Consider the following 24,673-nt stretch of genomic DNA (forward strand, 5'->3'; position numbering starts at 1 on the left):
CTAAACCTTCACACTGATTAGAGAGGCACAATATTTTAGGGAAGCTGAAGGAGGGAGCTGGACGTAGCTGTAAGTCCCAGCGGACTTTCTAGGTGTTGAATCTTGGAACGTTATGGTTACCCGATTACCTGGAGACGTACCACCCGTGTAAAGGGATTTACCAAAACCATCATTTAATACCCTGCTTTGTGAAGAAGTGGTTTGCAATAGTTTGCTTTTATGGTTCTCCAGTTACTAAGCTGCTGAATTCAGATTAAGGCAGTGATGGCTTCTACCCATAACCTCTCTATACCAAGGTCACGGGGTTGTCATGTTATCTAAAGGCATAAGGTCCTTATATGCTTTAAAGATATGCTTTAAAGATAACAGATGCATGTATTCTACTGTTCAAAAGTTTGGGCTGTTTTCATGGAAAACGAGGACATATCTGGCTGTAGCATAATTACAAAAAGGGTTTCTAACCATAAATTATCCTTCTAAACTTAAACTTGGATCAGCGAACACAACGTGCCATTGGAACACAGGAGTGATGGGAGTGATAAAGGGCCATTGGAACACAGGAGTGATGGGAGTGATAAAGGGTCATTGGAACACAGGAGTGATGGGAGTGATAAAGGGCTGTTGGAACACAGGAGTGATGGGAGTGATAAAGGGCCATTGGAACGCAGGACTGATGGGAGTGATTACAGGCCTCTGTACGCCTACCATTTCCAGCTACAATACTCATTTACAACATTAACCCTGGCTGCGCTGGATTTCTGATCCATTTCATGTTATCATAAAGTTCAAAATTGGCTTTTCTTAGATTATTTGTTTTTGTGTGTGACCCCAAACTTTTGAACAATAGCGTAATTTTTGTTCTGTATAAGTCAACTTCCTTTTAAGTGTTTGGAAAATAACAAATCTAGTCGCTGACCCACTGTTTGGTCATTTAAGGAGATCTTCACTAGATCTCGTATCAGTTCCTGTAGACACCTTAGGAGATGATCACCTGCAGTGCGGCTGTTTGTTAAAGCGGGCACTGCTGGATAAGCTAGGCGACGTTGTCCATGCGCATCTCAGTGAGGAACCAGCTGTGATTACAATATATATATAATGTAAATCTTAAAAGTGCAGGCTGTTTTCTGAACATGCAAAGTTTTAAAAGTAGACATTGAAGTTAGAAGTCAGCGGCTTTTTAATGTGAAACCATTATAGCCGTCCTAGAAGGTTGAGGTAGCCAAGGGTCCAAACTCAAGGGCCGTCCTACCTCTATGATTCAATTATTAGAGGGAATGATTCCTAATATCCAATCCACTATTATTCCTGGTTATTCACACCACACATTAATGACAGAATTATAAAAGCCGTGTCAATATGTAACAAATACCCAAACAATAATGTACTTTTCTTTCTCAATATACCTTAATTGACTTTCCAATTAAATCCTAGATTTTGCCGATGTGTTTTTGGGGGCTCCTTAATAAACATTCCGATCCAACTTCTTAAAATATTAACTTTAAATAATAACAGTACATAGGATTAAAAACGTAATACTGGCAGAAAAGAAAGAAAAGTTATCATTTCCTCTCCTATTTACAAAATATTCAGTTTTCCCCTAAACTGCAATAATACCTGCGCTATAAAATTTAAATGTAAACCAGCGATGTCTTATCATTTATAAAATGTTGGTCCCCTATCAGACAAAGTATTTATTTAAATTATTTTTGTATTTATTATGGTCCAGACAAAAACTTCCCAGCAACGACCTGAGATTTTAGATACCGACCCGAAAAAAGGTTTTTTGTTTTTTTATATTTAGGCGTAAATGCGCAGGATAATCTTATCTTAGACAGATTTGTCTGTAAGAATTTATCTTTAATAATAAAATGTTCCCATTTTTATATAAAACATGTTAAAATATTAAAACTTAGAGGAAAAAAAAATAAAAACGTAAACACAGGAATTGTACAACGAAATAAAAGGAGGAAAAAAAGTAAGACTTTGAAAATAAATAGCAAATGTTAAGATAATAAGATAGCTTTGTGCTGTTGGTTGCTGGAAAGTGCAGGTAGCGGTAATGGTGGCGCATCATACAGACGGTTTGTGGCGACAGGTTTCCCACCATCCGTCCGTTAGAAGGATCGCTTGTGTTGTTCTTGTTGGGTTCTCGACATGTCCCTCAACTTGGCCAAGCAGCCGATGGGCCAATTATCCCTTGGAATTTTCACAACGTCGGCCATCGTGGCAGAATGCTGTCCAACGATCACAATATTTAGTTCTCTGATTTTGAGTTTAGAAAAAACAGTTTTTGTGCTTCTTCAACGGCACTAACGTTCCTGTCCCTTCGACCCAAAAGGAGGTCCTTCATCTCCACCGGAGTCATACATCTACTGGTTTGTGTTCATAGATCACCATCTGCGGGGGGCTGACATAGTCTGTAGAGTCTGGGAAATGAAATATGGAAATATAAAATGTTTTGTTAGAGAATGACCAGCCTGATTAAACCTTAGTGCAATGCTAAGGAACCGAGAAGAACGTGCTGTCGTGTGAGAGCGTTCACCCAGTGGTCAAAGAGGACCACAGTATGAAAATTACAGAGAACTTGAATACTTTATTAAAGGTGTTAAGGGGGGACATTTATGATCATGGTGACAGGGTATAGAGATTACAGTAAGTAGATCTCTGTGTGGACCACCTACCTCGGGGCAGACTGTGGCATTTGATCCATCACTTTTAGGTTTTTTGCAGATATTTCCACACGAGGACCCTGTAAAAAGAAAAAAAAATGCGTACGTAAAGTATTGCAAACGGTATAACGCATAACGCACACAAATTTGGAATCACCTATCTTGTGATTTTTTTTACTTTTTCTGTGGACTAAAAAAAAAACAATCGTCTCCAAGAAGCAGAGACGTCATTCAGGTGTTAAAGACTCGGTTTTACGGAGTGTGGTCCTGCAGAAGAACCAGAAGTCACCCTGCCAGTTAGATGATGGACCATTCATTCCTAGCGGACGTTGTAAAGGATGGTTATCTTTACATGGCTGGAGCGTCTGTCCTTTGTGTTTATTAGCGTTCGCACGTTGGGAGCAGATCTTGAACGGTCTTAAACTCACCTGTTTTCTCATAATGTCGGTGGCCTGCATGATACACTTGGGAAGGAGTCCGTGGCTCCGAGCCAGTATGGCTGCCTGCTCCAGGGACACACTTAATGTACTCCTGTGTGGGAAACGTCACACAAATGGGGTTAGACATTGGCTAAAAAAATTTATACTCCTAGAAGTTCTGCCAACCATCCTTCTGAAAATAAAACCCTAGTTGTCTATAGTGTTGGAGTAAAAAAAAAAAAATCAGCACCTTATCCCTTTTATAATATAATGTTATATATATAAAATACTATAATATAATAATACTATGATATATGACAGTATATTATGGTATTTTATATGTAATTATACTGTATTATATCATTTATTTATTACATTAGTATTATTAATAGGATATCCCATCACCAAATTAACTACTTATATGACTTGTATATCTGTGCATGTGACAAGATCAAATATATCAATTATATTGGTAGAATGCCTAGAACTCCATTGGGAAATGTTACAATGTATGAGGAAGACAGCAAGGAGTCTAAGGAAAGATGATACGTTTATTGGATTGCAAGCTTTCAGGACTAGCTAGGTCTCTTCTTCAGGCATATGTTGTCATATAATGGGGCTAAAGAAGAGACTTAGATCATCTCGAAAGCTTGCAAACCATTAAACGTTAGTTAGCCAATAAAGGTATCATCTTTACCAAATTAGCTTTCTCTCTTTCTATGGCTAACACGGCACAACTTTATACCTTTACTGAGATGTTGGTAGATAGGTGGAACTGCCTCCCAGCATATGTGGTAGAGGCTAATACAGTGAGGGATAGGGATACGGCTCCTGAATCTAAGACGAGACCATTGACTGATTAAGGTTTGAGTCTTTACAGCAGGAGAAGCGGGCCACTAGATGGGGGCCGAATGGGGGCCGTTCTATGTTTCTGTGCTCACCTTTGCATCCCGGTGCCGCACATCACGATCTGGCAGGCTCCCAGGCGATAGCAGAGCTCCGAGGAGATGGGTAGAAGTCCTGCTCCGTAGATATTGGCGCTAGCGTATCCCGACTGAGGCGGTTTGGGGCTAGTGTAGGATTTCATTAACCGGCACAGTTCGTCTAATGCATTTATCGGTCGAATCAGCTGCCAAAGCAAAAAATATATATTAGTTTTAATAAGAAAAGATATGAAACCGAGCAAAACAAATAACTTGTAGAGCACATATCCATGGTGAGTGACCACCGATGTGACTCAACTAAAGCGCTGAGCTCAGGTTGTTACAAGTTAAAACCTCATGGAATCTACCGACTGATTTCATCAGAACTCACCAGGGGTACAAGATCCGGATTCTACCAGAGATCCGCCAATCTGAATGCCCCAAAAAGAAAGATATCCAAGGCCTCCTTCTCTTATTAACCCAACCTAGTGAACAGACTCCTTAACATCATCTTCCTCGCTTCTTACCGAGACCATCTCCATCTGAAACGGCCCGTGACGGACAGTTCTGTTTTAGGAGCCAAGCGGTACTAAGACTACTAAGTACACGCCACTTTCTGCCCTATTGCGGGGTATTTGTGTAACGGAGCGGGGCATTTAGAATAATGGGCTTTATTTCCCCCGTTTAATTTATAAAGCCGTTTCCTGCTGTTTCTATATACATTATCGGGGCTTTTAAGGCTGTAGAACCCTGCGATCCCCTCATACCCAACAAACATTCCGACCTCCTAGAAAAGAGGATTTCACTAAAAGCTGAGATGTTAAGAAATTGTGAGATTGGAAAACCAGACTTCGGTATTTTGGGAATCAGCTGGGTTTATAAACCGTAAACCAGGATTTATGAATCTCTTCCCAATGTGAATACCGTGTACCTGATTTCACCAACCAAGCAAACTTCTATATTGTAGTTTCTGCCCGTTATAACTGTAGTATATAAATGTCTATATTAACCAAGAATATAAATGTTCCAAATCTACCAGGATCTGAAATACTTCCAGCAGACATACCCCAAGAAGTACATACACAAAAGAGAAAACTACTATAAGCTATAGAAAACCATTAATTCACGTTAGTAAGTTATTCTGAGTATGGCTTCTTACCTGATCTATTTTAATAGCAGTGGTATTGGAATCAGTTGACTTTTCAAGGTAAAATGCCCTTTAAGAAGAAAAAAAGTTATTATTTACAACCTTGTAACAGTCTCGGTGGCATGTTATTCGTGTGGCCAAACGTCAATCATTCAGCTCCAGGCTGACCACATTAGACGTTTCATCTAACATTATGAGCAGACGACGGTGTATGGGTATAAACAGAGACAAAGCACCCTCCCAATAATAATAAACATGACCATATCTTCTAAAAACACGAGATTTTAGTCTTCCATGCCCATATTTGGTTAACATTTTCTTAATACGTTCTGAACAGGAAGTCAGCGTACGGCTTCACAGGAAGAGAGGTGTGCAGTGGACAATGGCTTCCCCCATGCAGCTGAAAACAAGTATTTCATGAACACTAGTTGCTAAGAATGACTGATACATCATCTGCATCTCCGCGAGGGCATTTTCCTCCTTTCACACTACTGCATTATCCATACCTGAGCTTGCGATAGTAGTTCTGTACTTTTTCCATAGACATTCGGTTTATTTGCTGCTGTAATTCCTCCAACGGGACGTTGGTACCAGGCTCTGAAAGGCCTTCCAAGTTCTCCAGAGCTGTGTTTGAAACATTTGTATTTTGAAAATGTTAATTGTTGCTCTGGATACAGTTACCCATTTGGTGTAACTTTTGCATGCATAATAACATAGAAAGATGGCGACCGCCCCCCCCCCCACAATAACTTCATAAATCACGCACCTTTTGTAAATAACACTGACTGAAGTTTTAGACTTCCACCGTGTTCAAATCTGGTTGGAAGTTTGGAGAAATGGTAACTATCGAGGTAAAAGATTACTTTCAGCGACTGTCGGCTTCCTTCCACGTGATGGAAAACTGAGGTGTCTGAGAAAGAAAAAAGTAGGGAAATCAGTTGTCAGAATATACTATATCACAATTAGGAGAAAAATAAAGTAACGTTCTAAATGTGCGGTGGTAACCATGGAAACCAATGGAGTATTCCAGTCGACTGAGCCTCATTTAGAACTGTGCTACAACATTCTTCATAAGATCACAAATTCTAAGAACGCATCATCTGGTTTATTTCCCGTGAAAAGTGTGAGTGAATGTGTTGCACAGCATGGGGGGGTAGTATTTTGTGCGTACACCAGCGGATTAAAGGGACTCCTCGCAGTGTGAAAAGGGATTGGACGCTAAGCAGAATGAGATGGTCTAAAGCCCCCCAACCCTGAAATAAGGTGGGAATAAATAATACAAATATTTAACATTAAAGGCATTTTAGTGAATGGGTTTTAGTGGACCGTCTACTTATGTTATAAGTGAGACACTTAATAAAGATACATATTACACGTTATGAATGCGTCTCCCCAAATCCCATAAAACATCCTAAAACCGTACGTTCAGCTGTAACGTGGTTAAAACCACATCTGGACCAAAAGTCTGTCCTCGCCGTTGGGTCTTTATTAACTCCTTACATCTCGGAATGTCCGTACCGGTGGGATGCAGTAGAAGAATGATCGGTGCCCGTGAAGACACTTTTCACTCTTATCCCAGACCAGAACACTAAGGTTATCAGGCCCCCACCCCTAGGCACGCAGGGTTAAACGAGTGGGGAACAATCATTGGTGGAGTCCCCAAGAAATAGCTTGGGCACCATGTTATGAGCGGATGGGATCACAGCCTCGTAATCCATGTCTCGAATGTCCTGGGTGGATCAAACCATTTACAGCTGAACATTTACTTACGACGGATGGGGATCCTTGGCCTCCAGCCCATTAACTTATAGACAGAACAGATAAATAACTTGCCCACTCGGCACTACGCGTCAGAACGGCTAATATCTGCACTTGTGTCACCCCGTAATGTATGTTCTTAATGCAAACGGTTTCCAAAAGAAATATTCTCACAAGCACCGTAACAATTTGAACTAATGCCCCCGTAGGCGCTCGCTCTTACTCGCCACCAGGGTCTCGTCCATCTCTTTGAAATAAAACACGACTTTGTCCAGATCTGAGAGCGTCACTTTGATGTCTTCCAGCATCACCCGTTCTTCCTTCTGTAGAATAAATAAAGCCGTCACGTCGGGGATTCTGTTCCCTAAGTTTAAGATTTAGACTTTTTCATCGAATTTCCCTCTAGAAAAGGTCTTTACTTTGTGTGATTATTGTAATGATAGTTTTAAATTAGGCAGGTACGATCGAGGGGCTAGTTTGGCAGTAATACATATTACCGCCACATGATGGCGGTATAGACACGCTGGGGACCGGCCCATCTGTTACACCTAATAGAATTTTGGAATTTTAGGGACAATTTCCAAATTCTTCTGCTTTTTACCGTCAACGAGTTCTGTCTTTTTTGACAAGAAAAAAATGATATTGTTGCATTAGTCCAACGGGAAATGGAGTCATGTCAAAGATGATACCTTGTAATGGCCACGCCATACAAAATGAGCTTAAAAATAAGGATTTAGGGACCTCAGAGGTCGCATTATATATATATATTAACACTCTACAGAACGGTAGACGTTGGTATTTGGGAAGCGTTAGTCTTGGTGTGAGGCGTCCGGGCAGGGTGATGACCGTTGACGTACCACGTTGGGAGACAGAAGCGACTGGTAGTTCAGTAAGACGCCGGTGACCGATATCTGTTCCAGCCACTTTCTGCTGGCGTCTCGGCTGCTTTCCTCGTATTCTCCATTATTGTTGTATCTGTAGTTGAGGGCGGCCATCAGCTGCTCGGTGAAAGTGCATATGGCGGCGACGAGGGTCTGGCAGAAAATGACATCTCGCCTTATTTGCAGCTCAGTATCTACGGAAATCAAGGAAATCGTCACCAAATTTAATGAAAGCCCCTCGATCCTCAGTGTTAAATGTGGTGCTGTCGCCATGGAAACAAATTATCATCGCTGCTCCATAATGTAAGAAGCTTGTTCTTTTGCAGCATAAACCTCAATCACAGCTCCTGCATGGTCTACCCGAGAGACATTAGAGCTGAGAGCCGGACGGGTAAGATAGCCGGATGGTCCAACCGTGCCCCCCCCCAAGGAAGGTGTCGTGCTTTGGACACCTTCACGTTGGGGGGGGGGGGTTGATCAGCGTTCCAGCTCATAACCGATCCCAATTCACACGTTGGAGGAAATGTTTAAAGCGAAACGCATTGTGTGTGATAAGGGGCCTCGTGTAACGTTTGTTCCCTGAATCAACATAAAAAAACTTCCCGAGTATTTTTCTTTTCCATTACCAAACGGCATCGAGACTGTGACGTAAATTGCGATACCGGATCCGGCACCTCGCTCACTATTTTAAGACTGACCTGATTGTACGCGTCTTTCTATAGACCGGGCACGCGACCAACGACAGATTATGCCACGGGGATCATGTTCTAACTGATAACTATATTAAGAACTTACTTTCCTAACTAAAGAAAGAAAAAACCCCAATATCCATCCGTCTCGGAAAACTAAATAAAATATAAACATTAGGACTAGAACGTCCTCTCCCTAAATGCCTTCTGCAATCGTCCAAAGTATCTCGAAGACGCCATCTGGTTCTTCCTTAAGGCATCGGAGGCGACTGATCTCATTGTTAAATCTCTGGTTTTTGGGTTTTTTTATGAGATTAGAGGCTACTATATTTTTTTAACCTACTGAATTGGATACAATAATATAAATATTTTTGAAAATGATAAATCTATCAGTTATTATATAATTCTGATCTTTAAAACCCCCCAAAATACAGTTCTTCATAGTTAAAAGCGAAGGTAATTTGTAGAATGTGGTTTAATCACTTTATGACAATGACCTCACGAGGTGATTAAACCACATTCTACAAATTACCTTCGCTTTTCTAAGATATTATCGCACTTTATTGTCATTGTAATTAATGTGAGAGCTCCAGCCGAGCTGATTTTGGCTGAAACCCGTGGATTCCGTGTACCGTGCCCCGTGAAGGAGTTGCGCTAATTGGGTCAATAAAAGTGAAATATCACCTGTGCATTTCAGCAGCGCCAGAAGAAGCTGATTCTTCCCATCTGGAAAAGAGAAACGGGGAGAAATAGCGGTTAAAATATTTATTGTTATTATTAGTGACCGGGATCTTCAGCCGGTTAGCGGTTTCAGCAGGAAACTATTTAAAGAGATGTTACAGTTTAAATAAGATAGGATACAAAATGACATTCAACACGGTACTGATTCACCGACTTCAACCTCGTTTAAGGTGCAGGAAAATTGCATATCATTTAGGTCAACGCCTAAAACTCCACGTTGTGAACCCAGAAAAAACATATCTGGCTGGCAAAGCATTCTGGGAAATTCAGCCTGCCGGACTCGGAATGCTGGGATACGGAGTCCATGGCAGCCGCAGGAGCTCCGTATCTCACGTTGGTTGAATATTATACACAAATCACAGTTTCAAGAAATAATCTCCCTTAATGTCGTGACCCGAGTCGTTTTAAAGATTGTTCGTGATTACTCTGCCAGCCTTCAGTACAAACCTTCAACATATTTCTGGATGCTTTCCACGAGAGTCTTGATGGAGTTTGGGAGGTTCCAAGGATCTTCTCGAATGCTGATCTGGATCATGCTTCTGCACTTTATGGTCCACTCCTCTTTCTTTTGGAATTCTTTAAAGATAAAGGGAATCACATTTAGAAACACGAGGAAGATATAAAAGTGTCGGGGAACTAATTCTGTACCAAAATTAATACTTTCCGGGACCCAAAGTAAACCTGAGACGGAATCCATAATTTGCTATCAAAAACAACCAACATTTCCTCTCATAAGCCTCTTCGGTTGATACATTGTTGCCGAACCAGTAGCCCACGGCCCAAGTTGTCTTATAGCCTCGAGGGTTGAATCGGAACAATTTAACGCAAATAATGAGATTTACAACCCTTTTATAAAACATTTTTAATTAGTCAATCTCAACAATTTGACCATCATTTTTTCTTTGATTACGATTAACAAACATGTAAAACATGGAACACACCAACTCTAGCAGTGGATGGTTTTAGGATATATATACATACAGGCAGGAGAGGCTGAGCTCGCATAACGACAGGCAACTGTCTGGCGTCCCCAGTTTGTAAATGGTCATGGATTAACCCATTGATTGCTTTAGTTTGAAGGGGTTAATTGTACCTTGCAGGCTGTGATCCATCGGGAAGTGCTTTGTTTCCTCGAAGGCTTTGGACATGACGTTTCCTTTGAGGAGCGCTATAATGGCATCCACCTGGGGAAGAAAAACACCAGACTCGATCATCGATGACAAGTCCTTTAATCTACAAACGCGTAAAACCCCAAACATGGAGAAGGAACGGAAGGAAAGCGTTTGCTGTACCTGGTTAAATAGATGTTCCAGGCAGCCGTGGAGCTTGTCCTGCTTATCCGATGGGATCCTCATATCACAAGGAAGCTCGTCCCCTGTATAGCAAAAAATAAGATCATTATTAAAAAATATTCCCCCCCACACACACTAGAATCTAACACTTTACAGCCACTAAAAAAACAAAATGTCATAAATATATATATAATTTGTCGCAGTTAAAACAAGCAGAGGAAAGATACATTATTTGTAAAAGAATGTTTGATCCGGGCGCTGTTAAATCCACCCCAAATCTAGAGCAGTCACCGTAGCAACCAATGGAATGTTCCAGAACTGCATAATCTCTGTTGTGTTTGTAGGGACGGTCCTGAAATAATCATCTGAATAATCCTATTCCACCCCAAAATCTTACCGGATCCCATCTCGTCGCTGCCCAGGTAGGAGCTGTTACTTCGCACGCTCGTGTAGGACAGAACAGAATCCCGATTGCTGTTGCATTCACTAAAAGAAAATTAGGGAAAAAAAGTTAAAAATAAATATAAAAAATAAGGAGTATAAACAGCAGTTTAGAATTCTATATTTTACATGTAAATGCCTTTTTTTATTATTATTATTCCAACACTAAAATGATGTATTCGAGTCAACGACACGGAAACAGCTTTATATTTATGATTCTTCTTCTAAAGATTTACTGATACACAAAATAAGCAAGTAATAAAAAAATGGGAAAATAATAATTTTGATGGGTAAAATGGTTAATAAATCCGGTATTTAATAAACATATATATATTTGGAAACACGATTTGTCCACAAAGCTCAGATGGTAAAATATTTGGTGCTCGCATTACGTACCTAGCAACGGGGCCAAAAACGGCCAAAAAGAAACCCAACGCGGTTTGCGATTTATCAGAAATGCGTCAACTCAAGGTCTCATATCTTGGGTTTTTTGGAACGCGATGTGTAACTGCATTCTAGAACCTTATTTTTCCTATTATTATTTTTACATATTTATTGTGTTGGTATGAATTCGATTAAGATGCTAATGATATTGACGTGTTGTTTTTTCCTCCCCAAGAGTTTTCTGGAGATGTCATAAAGCACCTTGTGATTCCTGCCAGCGTTTGTACAAAGCGCTCCTTGTGTTTTCTCCCCGCTTGCCCCGTGACATCCGTATTTTGTTGGAAAAAATATTTGGCAGAACACTCTGTCTACTTCAAAAAAAATAAAAGACAGTTCTAATTTAATCGTTTTTTTTCCTTTTATAACCCGAGCTTTTACTTTTGCTGTTCCTCGGAAAATCTGAGATGCAGAGTTTGAGGATTTAAAGGATCGGCCGGACAGGTGCACGCTCTCCAAACTTTACAGAAAGAGTTTCAGCGGGATGTCATATTATTACGTCATATCTCAGAACCCACGGCTGAAGCACTGATGGGTTTGGGGGGGCAGTTATTCAGCTGGGGACCTCGCCGCCTCCATTATTATTCTCCTTTCTTTATACAGTCCCTACAGCCAAACGGTCTGACAAAAACTAGAATGGACAGATGAAGCGATACATTAGGTAAGGAGGGCTTGGCTCGTGAGCTTACAATCTAGAGGCATGGCCTAAATGAACAGCGCTTGTCTTGACATTAATATATATAGATAGATATATAGATACATCATGAAGGCAGCAGTAACGCGCGTACGTTTTCCATGGGCTTACAGAGATCTGGTAACTGCGATTATTATAGTAGGCGATTTGTTTATATGCGGATTATTAGCATGAATAATAATAATAATAATATTATATTCCTACCTCCTGAGAGCCAGGGAGGCTGAAATGCACGCCATGCAGGTTTTCTCCAGGACTCAAAAGGTTAATGAGGAGGTTAGGTGCCAATATATAAATCACCCAACCGGGGGACGGACAGACAGATGGGCGGAGGGACCTGTAAGGATGTTCCACTTTACAGAGAAAGTGGAAGATAAGTGGAACAGCCTCCCAGTAGAAGTGGTAGAGGGTAATACAGTGAGGGGATTAAACATGCTTGGGATAGACATACGGCTCCTGAATCTAAGACGAGACCAACGACTGAATAAGGTTTGAGTCTTTACAGCAGGAGAAACGGGACTGAACTTCCGGCGGGTTCTACGTTTCATTCGGATCCATTACCTCTCATCGACCCATTTTAAGTTTGGCATCGAAAATTTTCCTCATGCCTTTAAGAGTCATTTTCCTGAAATCTTTAGCAGGAATTCATGTTAACGCGGTCCATTCACATGACGTTGGCAGCGCAGGTAAAGGCTCTTATGGGCCCTGCTTGTCTCCGTCGATTAAAGGGTTAACCAGATATCAGAAGTCGATTTACTGCCGGTAACTGGCAAACAACCGCTTGTGGTTTTAAGAAGGGAAACCCAAAAAAAAAAGAGAGCCCTCTACACGAGATGCGATAGCACCGAGCCTGCGGTCGTGCACCAGAAAGTGCAAAACCAAAAAGAGTGATAGGTTGGCGCTCGTACGCCACGGAAACTCGTGCGGGGACCTGCGGCCAAACAAAGCAAGGGAGCCGGGTCATGGTTTCTGAGAAAAAGCACTTCCTCCTCATCCTCAGAACACGTTATGCTTTTGTGCAACAATTATTTCAGCAACAGAACAAAAAGAAAAAAAAGACCAATTGTGTGAGGTTTCTAAAACAACAAGACTTAGCCGGATAGCCTCGACTTCCCGACCAACGTCCATATTGGATAATCCAAGAACCAAGCAGGAGAGCGGAGAACTGACCTGTACGAGTCTCTGTAACTCACGGTGTCGTGGCCGGAATCTTCCTGATCCTCTTCCGATACTTTGAAGCAGACCTTCTTTATTCCTCCGTGTTCAGCTTTGTCCAGGTCCCCTTCCTCGGTCATCAAAGATGACGGCGGTGTCCCTCCAGGCGGCATCGCTTCGCACGTAGACTGCCCGGCTAAAGGCTCGGTTATGGTGGACAGTAACCTGGAAAAGAACACACAAAGTGTAGGCATCGGTGTGAGAGAACAGAGCTGACGATGGCGCATGCGCTCTAGTAGTTGGTGTCGTGGCGGGTTGCACGCAGAAGCGGCGCTTACTTATTAATCTGGGTGACGTATTGTTTCATTTCTTTCACGGCCACATCCAACTTGTTGAAAAGCTGCAGGTACGCGTCCTGTATCTCCATGTCTTCGTGGTTGAGAAGATGGCTGAGACCCCGATCTTTGTGGCTCACTCCGCCGTTCATCTGGGAGAAGCTGCAGCCCGAGAAGCTGTTGTTCAGAGCGTCTCCTTCTTCTGTGTCCAGGCACTTCCAAGCTGGGGCCGCCATGCTGGCGATGCAGTGTTGAGAATAGGACATCGGGTTTAAATTGCCAACTGGGAACAATGAGAAATGTGTTACGCCATTGATATAAAAAGGCTGCCCATCAGCAGCCAGCAGCGCCACGAGAGGTGAGAATGGATTCATTTTCTGGCTAGGATAGCAGACCAAGCATCACCAGCAGGTGGCTTACAAACTACGGCTAAGCCGGTTGCGCCTACGCAAGACAGGGAGACATCTGATGTAAGAGGGTTCTTGAATAAAAAATGCTTGTGTGGTTGTGGTCAACCTTGAAACCCTACGTATAAAGATATACATTTTGTTTGGGTAGAAGGTGCTCCATGTCACAGCATAACTCAGACACCAATGAAAACACACAGCGGGAACGGAATAAAACTGACAGCTTAGTTAAAAGCCAATGTCTCCTTTCTTTTTCTGATGGCTCCACCATCATCATCATCATCATGAGGACGGCTATCATCAAAAGCATCTCACAAGAAGCTTAGGCCAGTTACCCTCATGAGGCTGGCACAATTAAAAAAATTAACATCCCAGACCTCTTGTCTGCTCAGAGTCAGGAGGGTAACCGCACATGTGTAAAGCCCTCTTTACCTTGATCCGGATCAAGACCAAAAAATGAATTTTTCCTCCCGAATCGAATGCTGAAGGACCTTCCCACTGAGGTTGTGCTTTTGGGATAAGACACCTCCATGAGGTTAATGTGGCAGTTCGTGGGGCAGAAATCCATGCTCTGAAGAAGGTGCGCTTCTGTCGTGGCTTGCTTGAAAGAGGGACTGACCTTCATCTTCAGTTCGTCGGCAAACTGGAGAAAGGAAAGAGAGCAGCGTGAGGCAAAACAAGCTGTGAACGCGGTTAGATTTACATCGCGAAGCAAACAACTAAACTGCGGCAAAAAAAGGTGGGTTAGGGTTGAGTTGGAGCTACAGTCCGTATACATCGTCCATAAAATATGGGCACAAATCCTTGTTTTGGAGGAGACGACGGAGAAAATGAGGTGGCAAAGCGCGTGGAGCTTTTTAATGCAGGGATATCGCGGGGCGATGTGTAACGGAGAAACACCTCTTGGTAGCTCTTGATCCTCTCGCAGATGTTTTCCAGTTTGGTATCACAGATGCTTCTGAATTCGAACTGGGGCATGGTCATCACGGACTTGCTCATGGAGATCAGCCTCATGCAGTTCTTCACGAACTGATTGTCGTCGGCAACAAACGCCTGGAGAATCTGAAGGCACAAAAACCAGCGTCCAAACCATTAAAGGGTCAGCCGATGAGCGCCGCACACATTATTAATATTCACGTTCATTTAAATCGTTTCTATGCTTCTTAGGATATTGTTTCCCTGGATCGGTATCACGGTATCACTTCACAGCTACTATAACACTTAAAAACCTGATCCACCAAATTCCACTGGACTGAAACCGATTGAAGGTCTTTAGTCTAGAACTTCGGCAGCTCTAGAACGCATACCGGTGAACGTACCTTTGCGGTGATTCCGAACGACCCTCTGGGTTCCACGATTTTCTCGAGGACGTAGCATTTGATGCCCGCGGTGCTGGCGTATTCGTAAACCACTCCGTGCTCCATGTGAACGTTTTCCACGCTCAGGCTGACGAGCGGCGCGTCCTCGATGAGCGGCGAAGAGGCTTTCTGGATCAAACCTGCGGAAGCCAAAACGCAGCTCTTTCACCCAATAATCGCGATTCTATTTCTTTGTATTTGGAATAAATAAAATAAATTCAGTAACAAAAGCGTAAAATAGAATGTAAGCAGCATCACTAGAAATACATAGAATTTATTTAAGCCGGTATAGGATAATAAAGCCGCTGCAACAATTTAGCCCAAATTACACCTCAGAAGAGCTTCACCTCAGCTCCAGTCCTCGCAGCAGCGCTACAACGCGTCAGCCGCCAACATCTATCGGCAGGAGTAAAAACAACTACGGTACGATATATGGACGTCTGAACATGCGCATCACAGACTGTATAAGTGAAGCACAAGGAATAGGGAGTTAAGTGCCGCCAGCTGTGCGCATCAATAATAAATGAGTTCCTGGGTTTGGAGCTCGGTGACTTCGATCGTCTCTACGGTGTGGCAACGGAGTAAAAGGAGTGCGCACTTCAGATGGCCGACATGGAAGGCCGCCACCACTTGACCTTTGACCTATTGTATATTCTCATCAGTTAGCGGAACTTTGTATCGGTGAAGGCTCCAGACTCTCTGCAAGCTGATGTTCTAAGTTAGAACACAATGTAACGTAATGTAGGGATTACATTCCAGAGTATCTTCACGGCTGTCAAATAGGATTCTAATTCCATTATACTTCTTAAATCTGCATCATCTTTATATTACCTTTCATGAATGAAATTGTGATTTTTGTTTGTAGGAGATCTGCTTTAAATAGACAATGTTTTATTTTTATATATATATTTTTTTTTATAGGATACCTGTTTGGTTTTCGTGGGTGCCGTCCCTCCTTTCCACGGAGAAGCTGGCTCTGGGGTCCTCACAAAGGTCTCCATTTAAGCATTCGTCAGACTTCACTTTCTGGGCCCGGTCCTCTTCGGCGTCTTCGTGTGTTCTGTAGATCCACTGGAACAGTCCCTGGAAGGGGTGACAACCATTTTAAGCGAGGACTTTCCTACAGCTTCCAGCGACCTGGCAGGTGAGCAGGACACGGTAACCCACTGAGATTTAGGTCCACGCGTGGGGTTAATGATCTGCTGTCAAACCGCTAGGAAGCAGAGTCATCATTCCTTAAATAATTGAGCTGTTTAAGTTATTACAATATAATTTTATTACATTTATATTATTTATTATAATTTTATATTTATATTATTATTAATTATAATTGTATAATAATATACATATAATAAAATAAAATATAAATAAAATTATAATAAATAATATATATTTATATATTTTATTTTTTAGAGGCACGGCTCCATCTTTCCTGATCTCTTTTTCTAGACTTAGGAATCTAGAAGAGGAATAACACCTTTATCCCGTAGCGTTAGATTGACAGATTTCTGGATTTATCCATTTAAAGCGAATATCGGCATAGAAATAATGTCTCTAAAACAGGTTTTTAGCTCGCGCTCACCAGCGGATTTTGAGGGTTGCTGCGATAGGTTGCAAAGTGCTCTAGAACCTCGATGTAGCTGTCATGGATCACATTGTTCCCGTTCACCTTCAGAACGCATTGTCCCGGGTGCAGACCTGCCGCCGCCGCCTGAGATCCTGAAAATCACGTTACAAAATATTATACAATATTATAAATAATATTATATTACATGGCTGAGAAAAAACACTTTTATAAGGACATTTGGAGAGTTTACGGAGATCGTTGCTCATGAAATCGGGAGTGAGAAGCCCCGCCAGGTCCATTGAAATGAAACGTTTAGTGGTGTAAACCGTGGCACTTGTAACGTGTAAATAACGTGTAAATGCCCCTCTTTGTGCTTTTTTTATTGCCCTTCAGGGCCAATAAAACGGTCTGCTGCTATTTCCACCCCGCACCGAGAAACATCCTATATGCAAAAACAAAACAGATGTTTGGGGCTCAGAACCAGACCAGCGGCCCCACATCTGTCGGGGAATAATAAAAAGGTACGTATTCACAGGACGTTAATCTCCGGCACGACCGAGAACTTGTTTCTGACATTAAACCGAACGCTCAGAAGAGACGCGTCGAATAAAACAACGAGTGGGTTGGACGGTAAGCCGAGGCCACCTTAAGAGACCCGATCTTGTTACATGTTGCATGCTCCAGCTTTCTGTAACACGTATGTAACTGCAACCACATGGCTGCTTTAATGCAGTGCAGATCGCCGCGTCTGCACGTCATTTATCCTGCTCCTTTAAGAACCCCGGCAGCGTGTATGTTTGCCGGGTACCGACTGAACGCAGGCCCGGATACACCTGGGTAACGCGGCTACGTCCGCCGAGGGCTGGCACTTTGCTGTATCTCGCGTGTACATTCGTTATAGATTAGTCACTTAAGTCCCTTTAAGAGATTAAATGTTTCTATCCCATCCCCTCTATCACTTCTACAGCCCGGAGGGAAGACGAGACAGGAGAGAGACCCTTAAACACTTACAGGAATTTACATTACAGGAAGAACAAGAGACTGGAATCTAACACTAGAGGGTCAGAGGCTGAGATGGAACGGAGGGATGTTTTACTTTACTGAGAGGGTGGTAGATAAGAGGAACAGTCTCCCAGCAGAGATGGTAGAGGGTAATACAGTGAGGGTATTAAACATGCATGGGGTAGACATACGGCTCCTGAATCTAAAACAAGACCAACAACTGATTAAGGTTTCAGTCTTTACAGCAGGAGAAACGGGCGACTAGACGGGGGCCAAATGGGTCTTACCAGTTTCAATGTAAGCTTCTACCGGACATGAATCCAGAATATGTTGGCATTTATTTTTTCTTTTTCTTTTATTGAGGGCATCTTTTCCTTACCTCTTCCTACTGCGTGGACGTACGGCGGAAACGCGCCTCTGATCTGGAAACACAGAGCTTGGGAAGAATCTGGGATTTTTATAATTCTAGGAAGGAGAGAACAAAAAAAGAATTAATATTTTATTGTTACCACCGAAGGAGACAATCCGTCACTAGGAGGTCATTCCGCTTTCCTTTATTGAGTTTCATCTTCTATACTCTTTTGTACGTAAATAATTTCATTGTAACCATTAAGCGTTATCTATTAAAGATTCAATGATTTGCATTAAACGCTTACTCTTTTGACTTGGTTGCAACGAGTATCCGAATGGGTCGCCTGGAGCAGAACGACTGGTTTAACATGGTCTCCACCTCGGAGAACGGTCGGAGGAACACCAAGTCCTCGTTGATGGAGTAGATCTTCCTCCCCGCCTGCAGTCCTGCCATCTACAAATAAAAAGGAGCAAAGGGCAACACTTGTCAGGTTGTTTTCCCAATATTTCCTGCGCAATCCAACATGGCACCAAAGCTCTGCACATAAATACAGTCACAAGAGGAGTCTGTGGGTAAGAGGGGACCTGCGGCCACTACTAGTTTCTGGGCGGCCACTGAGGGATCACGGATCTCTCACCAACTGCTCTTTTATCTTTTGCTCAACCACGATGGCCTCACTTATCTGTTGGCCGCGGCTCAAATCCACATTGCTCGGGCACCAATTAGCAAAAAATGTCACTTAATTTTTTTAAAAAAATGCTGTTTTCTGTCCTGTAGAGAAAAATTGTGTTTCTGCGCAGTTTCCATGGCCGGCACATCAGTTATCTCCCAAGATGCCCCTTAAAATGCCTCTCAAATTAATTGCCCTAGGTAATCCAGCCATCTTTTCACAAATAAAGACATCTTCCAAAACAACGTAAAAAAGCCCCAATTTTTGTTACATTTTTGAAGACATTGGCGTTTCCGCGTTATCTACCTGCCCAGGAAGCTGCGCAAATGCAGCTATTACCAAAATTGCAGCTTCGGAACAATGGATTTATATAAACATAAAGAGCCGAGCGGCACCTATTGTTATTTTGTGAAAGCGAAAACCAGCCCCGCGATAATGACTGTTTTTAAGAACGTTCTGTTTCTTTTGATGCATTAGTCGAAATGAATCATGACGTTCTAAGAGAACGCGTCTGCGAACATCAATTATTTCAAAAGAAAGAAAGACGCTCGCCACTCGTACATGCGTAAAGAATTCTCATCTGATAATCAACCGTTTCTTTTTAGATACAAAAAAAACTATGCAGCTTACAGGATAACATTTCGAAGGAAAGGTTAAAGGTCGCGACGTTTATAGTGTTGCGATAATACAAGAGGGATCGGCTTTATGTTAATACTTCAAAGGGTTAAACAATATATTTCAAAGGATGGGAAACGCTAGGACAATCGGCCAAAGGCTTAGGAAATAGTCATGGAGAGAGTAGTGGATAACGTGAAGAGCTTTCCATCAGAAGCGGTGGTACTATGGGATAAGGATACCCTGAATACAAGACAAGATCAACGAAGGTCTGGGGGTCTTAAAGCTGCTGGAAAAATAAGTGGATAAAATGGGTTTAAAGTGTTCTTATCTACTGTGATATTCCAAACACATGCGCGGCTCAAGTCAGATTAGAGTCCGCGGTGAATGCCGACATCACCGGAGACCTTTTAAAAGTCACCTCTCCACCCCAGATTGTCTATATTCCGAGCGCATGCTCTCCGCTACCCCCCACCCGCCTCTCCAAACGCTTTCTGCCCGTCAATCTAAATGTGATAGCGTGTCTGGAAAGCGGAAGGCGATGTCTGAGCGCCAGGTCGCAATTACCGGCTTCCAAGGTTAAGAGCAGCCCGGCTGTAATGGAAGGTTACGCTCCGGCGTAGGAGACACGGATGTTTCTATCGCGCTCTCCTCCTACGCCATCCAAGCAAATTATAGCCCATGCGGGATTCCCGAAAGCCGCCAGGGACTCCATATCGCAAGCGCGGCAGAGCGAGGTACAAACGTACGCCGTCAGCGAAAATACTGAACTGGATGATGACCCATTATATGTCCTAAAAACTTCATATATTTTTTCACAATAAAAAAACTACTCTGCTGGTGCAGATCGGTGTATGGAGAAGGTTATTTGAAGACCAGAAGCTTTTTGGAGAATGACTTTTGCTTCCATTTAGAGAAAATGTAACACAAAAAAGCCAAGAAAAGGGAACAATTCTAATAATAACAGATACATAAATAAAATATCAATCATTTCTAAATTTAAATATGTTTTTTTACAGAGACAGTGCCGCTTTGGTCTGCAAATCCCCGATGCCCCTCTCTCCTCCCCTGATGCCCCTCTCTCCTCCCCTGATGCCCCTCTTTTCTAGGAGGTCAGAATGTTTGCTGGGTATGAGGGTATCGCAGGGTTATACAGCAGGAAACTGATTTATAAATTAAACTGGGTAAATAAACCCATTCTTCTTCTTCTAAATGCCCGACTCGGTTACACAAATACCCCGCAATAGAGCACAGAGTCACATAAAAAGTCCCAGTAAAGCTCTGTCCCCGGTGTCACCTAACGTCTCACCTCTGCGTAGGATCCCTTCCGTACGGATTTCACGACAATCGCTTTGTTCTTCTCTTCAAGATCGAAGCCGTAATCTTCTTCTTGAGGTAGAATCTGCAACACGAACAAAAATGGGAAAATAACAGGCAATAAACTTCCAATAGTATAGACTTTGATTGATAAGAGGCAAATTAAAAGGAATTTACCCCAAAAAACTAATTTGATTAAAAAAGGTTTGGCGTCATATTGCTTATGGAATGTATGAAATATGGAATGTATAGGTATGGAAAGTATTGAATGTATGGAATGTCTAGGAATGGGATGTATAGGAATGGAATATGGGATATATGGAATGTCTAGGTATGGAATATGGGATATATGGAATGTCTAGGTGTGGAATATATGGAATGTATAGGTATGGAATGTATAGGTATGGAATGTATAGGTATGGAATGTATAGGTATGGAATGTGCAATGTATAGGTGTGGAATGTGGAATGTATGGAATATGGGATATATGGAATGTATAAGTATGAAATGTATAGTTATGGAATATGGAATGCATGGAATGTATAGGTATGGAATGTGGAATGTATAGGTATGGAATATGAGATATATGGAATGAATAGGTATGGAATATGAGATATATGGAATGTATAGGTATGGAATGTGGAATGTATGGAATGTATAGTTATGGAACGTGGAATGTACAGGTATGGGATGTGTAAGTATGGAATATGGGATATATGGAATGTATAGGTATAGAATGTGCAATGTATAGGTATGGAATGTATGGAATGTATAGGGTGTGGAATGTATAGGGTGTGGAATGTATAGGTATGGAATGTGGGATATATGGAATGTATAAGTATGGAATGTATAGGCATGGAATGTGGAATGTATGCAATGTATAAGTATGGAATGCATGGAATGTATAAGTATGGAATCCATGGAATGTATAGGTATGGAATATGGGATATATAGAATGTATAGGTATGGAATGTAGAATGTATGGAATGTATAGTTATGGAATGTATGGAATGTATAGTTATGGAATGTGGAATGTATAGGTACGGGATGTGTAAGTATGGAATATGAGATATATGGAATGTATAGGTATGGAATGTAGAATGTATGGAATGTATAGTTATGGAATGTATGGAATGTATAGTTATGGAATGTGGAATGTATAGGTACGGGATGTGTAAGTATGGAATATGAGATATATGGAATGTATAGGTATGGAATATGAGATATATGGAATGTATAGGTATGGAATGTAGAATGTATGGAATGTATAGTTATGGAATGTATGGAATGTATAGTTATGGAATGTGGAATGTATAGGTACGGGATGTATAGGTATGGAATATGAGATATATGGAATGTATAGGTATGGAATGTGGGAATGTATGGAATAGACGGGTATAGATTCTCTAGCCTATCATTTGTCAAAATGATATTTTGTGAAGAAGCGCCTTCCCCTAATAGATTCGCTTCACCTTCCTTTATCCAGATACAATCAATAATGAGCGGGACATATAATGATTTAAACACCTAAATGTGATTCTTTCAGGAGATTGTGGAATAAAAACCACCACTAATACCGACTCAATGTGTACGTGCGAGACCGTAACACAAACACTTAACGAACTAGAAGATGCAAGAGTTTCTTCAAAGGTTTACTTTGTATCAAAGCCGCTCCCTGCACGGTTGGACAGAACTCATAACCTTTTATTTGTTCTGCTTCCAAGAACTCGGGGGGGGGGGGCAACAAAAGAGGGCCGTGACGTATTCCGAGAGTTTACGAGACCGTCCTTTTTTAATCTTTGGAATGAGGGGTAAACTCTTTGCAGTCAGCGTCAGGTCTGTGGAATGCGAGTAAACGGGGTATTTATATCCACAAATGAAAGGTTATGAGATTCCGATGTGGAAAGCAGCTGCTGCCCTTCTGGCTTTTGCGTTTTTCTCTGGTTTTGTACTAATTAGAGCGTTCGTCTGGATTTAGAGACAGTTCATCACTATATTCGTGTTATATATTTATCGTATCGGCTCGGACCCGGGATAAACAAACGGTGTCCTGCAGGCCCAAGAAACCCCACCACTCTTAGCTTGGGGGCTTCATGAGATGTGACTGTCTGGCTGAGCAAATGGGAGTTATATTCCATCTGGAATGCCTGACCCCTGCTCAGACTTTTACTCGGTTAGAAAAATAAAACATATGTTTCTAAAAGAATGAAAACAGACAGAAAAAGAATGCAGAAACGTTAACCGACTATTAGCGACGGCCAGCCTGCCGGGTAAAAAATTACCGACGCTTTGGCCGCTTACCGACACCCTACCGGGTAAAAACGTGCCGACGCCTTGGCCGCTTACCGACAGCCTGCATGAGCTTAAAAAATATATAACCCGAGCTGCAAATTACACAGACTTTAAAAGACCCCCCCCCCAAATGCAACACTTTGTTCTGAAGAAGAATGTTTCTATGTTCTAGAGTGTGTGACGCGTAGCTGGGAATCGGGAATAAAGCCGAGTAACGAGGTTCTGGGGACGCAGACGTGTTTTTAAATGCTTTTTAAATGTTTTTTTTTTTTTTTTTTTTAGTCCGTACCAGGAGGCTCTTGGCTAAGATGTTTTCGATGATCCTGAAGTCGTTCCGCAGCTGTTTGTTCTTGGAGCTGGTCCCCTCCATCTCTTCATCGGCGTGAAATCGGAAGAACTGGGACTCGTCTTTAAACTCGCTCTTCTCCAGGACTAAGAAACGGAGAACAGACTTCATATTAGCAGCGCCACGTTTCAGTACCGTGTAACACGTCAGCCTATTGCTCCATCCCTGAGTCAGCGAGATCCTTCTCTCCGCTTCGCTGACCCTTATCCTAAAATTCCACATCACAACTGGAAACCTAGAACCTGCCAGCAGATCCGGCCCCATTCGGCCCCGTCTAGTCTGCCCGTTTCTCCTGCTTTAAAGACTCAATCCTTAATCAGTCGTTGGCCTCGTTTTAGATTCAGTAGCCATATGTCTATCCCATGCATGTTTAATACCCTCACTGTATTACCCTCTACCACTTCTGCTGGGAGGCTGTTCCACTCTCTACCACCCCCCTCTGTAAAGTAAAGCAAACAAAGCCTAAGCCACCGGTAACACAATTCATGATGCCGACAGTGAGCTTCAAAACAAAATCACAACCTGTACGCGTTTCAAGCGGCCGTGTTACTTCTGAAAAGCTGGCAAATTACAAGCCTCCAGAAGACCGCAAGTCTGGGATTTACAGGCGATCAGCCGCCGAGCAAACACAAGAGCTAAAAAAAGGAACGACTAAATAAGAGAGGAGAAGATTCTCAGATACCAGGGGACACGCTGGCACCAAAATAAAACATTCCTTCAAGGAGCAGAAGAGAAAACGACCAGGAGTCCGAGGACCTTCAACCACGAGGGCTTTTATCGCTTATTTTAAGGTCACAAAATGTTTTTAACTGATGATTTCTAATATTTATTTCCAGCGTAAGAAGCCAATTATGTTTCAGAGCACAATGGAGTTTATTCACTAACCTCGCATGACACATTTTATCCCCTCAACTTTACTTTTCATTAAGAAGGGCCGAACCTGGTGAGCTTCTCCTGCAAGAAGGACTCGGCCAGCGCTACGTAATACAATACAGGGTTACATTTTGGGGAGAGATTCTTGATTTAATTGCACGTAATATCAGGTCAACACTTCCTTTTTTTGCTATAGGAACCTTCCGACGAGTTGAAGCGTTAGTGCAGCTTAGTGAATAAACACCAGCATGGGCCGTTTCGGAGCCTCCAAAGCTAGCCTAGAAGTTGT

At 42.2% G+C, this 24,673-nt stretch overlaps 1 protein-coding gene across 1 annotated transcript in view; it reads right to left on the reverse strand.

The window, feature by feature from the left end:
* Positions 1-2,160: 2,160 nt before the first annotated feature.
* PREX1 (phosphatidylinositol-3,4,5-trisphosphate dependent Rac exchange factor 1) overlaps positions 2,161-24,673 on the reverse strand; it is an 88,379-nt gene continuing 65,866 nt past the window's right edge. The window contains exons 16-40 of the mRNA XM_053453058.1: positions 23,455-23,597; positions 20,866-20,958; positions 18,576-18,724; positions 18,299-18,384; positions 16,933-17,069; positions 16,277-16,433; positions 15,312-15,490; positions 14,893-15,054; positions 14,425-14,635; positions 13,589-13,868; positions 13,266-13,475; positions 10,917-11,005; positions 10,520-10,602; positions 10,321-10,411; positions 9,675-9,803; positions 9,171-9,212; positions 7,774-7,991; positions 7,140-7,239; positions 5,925-6,068; positions 5,665-5,782; positions 5,171-5,228; positions 4,030-4,217; positions 3,098-3,200; positions 2,682-2,749; positions 2,161-2,426 (exon numbers count right to left, since the gene is read on the reverse strand). Coding sequence (XP_053309033.1) covers positions 2,384-2,426; positions 2,682-2,749; positions 3,098-3,200; positions 4,030-4,217; positions 5,171-5,228; positions 5,665-5,782; positions 5,925-6,068; positions 7,140-7,239; positions 7,774-7,991; positions 9,171-9,212; positions 9,675-9,803; positions 10,321-10,411; positions 10,520-10,602; positions 10,917-11,005; positions 13,266-13,475; positions 13,589-13,868; positions 14,425-14,635; positions 14,893-15,054; positions 15,312-15,490; positions 16,277-16,433; positions 16,933-17,069; positions 18,299-18,384; positions 18,576-18,724; positions 20,866-20,958; positions 23,455-23,597 — 3,281 coding nt within the window. The 3' untranslated portion in view covers positions 2,161-2,383. The remainder of the gene's footprint in view (positions 2,427-2,681; positions 2,750-3,097; positions 3,201-4,029; positions 4,218-5,170; positions 5,229-5,664; positions 5,783-5,924; positions 6,069-7,139; positions 7,240-7,773; positions 7,992-9,170; positions 9,213-9,674; positions 9,804-10,320; positions 10,412-10,519; positions 10,603-10,916; positions 11,006-13,265; positions 13,476-13,588; positions 13,869-14,424; positions 14,636-14,892; positions 15,055-15,311; positions 15,491-16,276; positions 16,434-16,932; positions 17,070-18,298; positions 18,385-18,575; positions 18,725-20,865; positions 20,959-23,454; positions 23,598-24,673) is intronic.

Source organism: Spea bombifrons, chromosome 13 (assembly GCF_027358695.1).
Source record: "Spea bombifrons isolate aSpeBom1 chromosome 13, aSpeBom1.2.pri, whole genome shotgun sequence".
In the NCBI taxonomy this organism is placed as follows: domain Eukaryota; kingdom Metazoa; phylum Chordata; class Amphibia; order Anura; family Pelobatidae; genus Spea; species Spea bombifrons.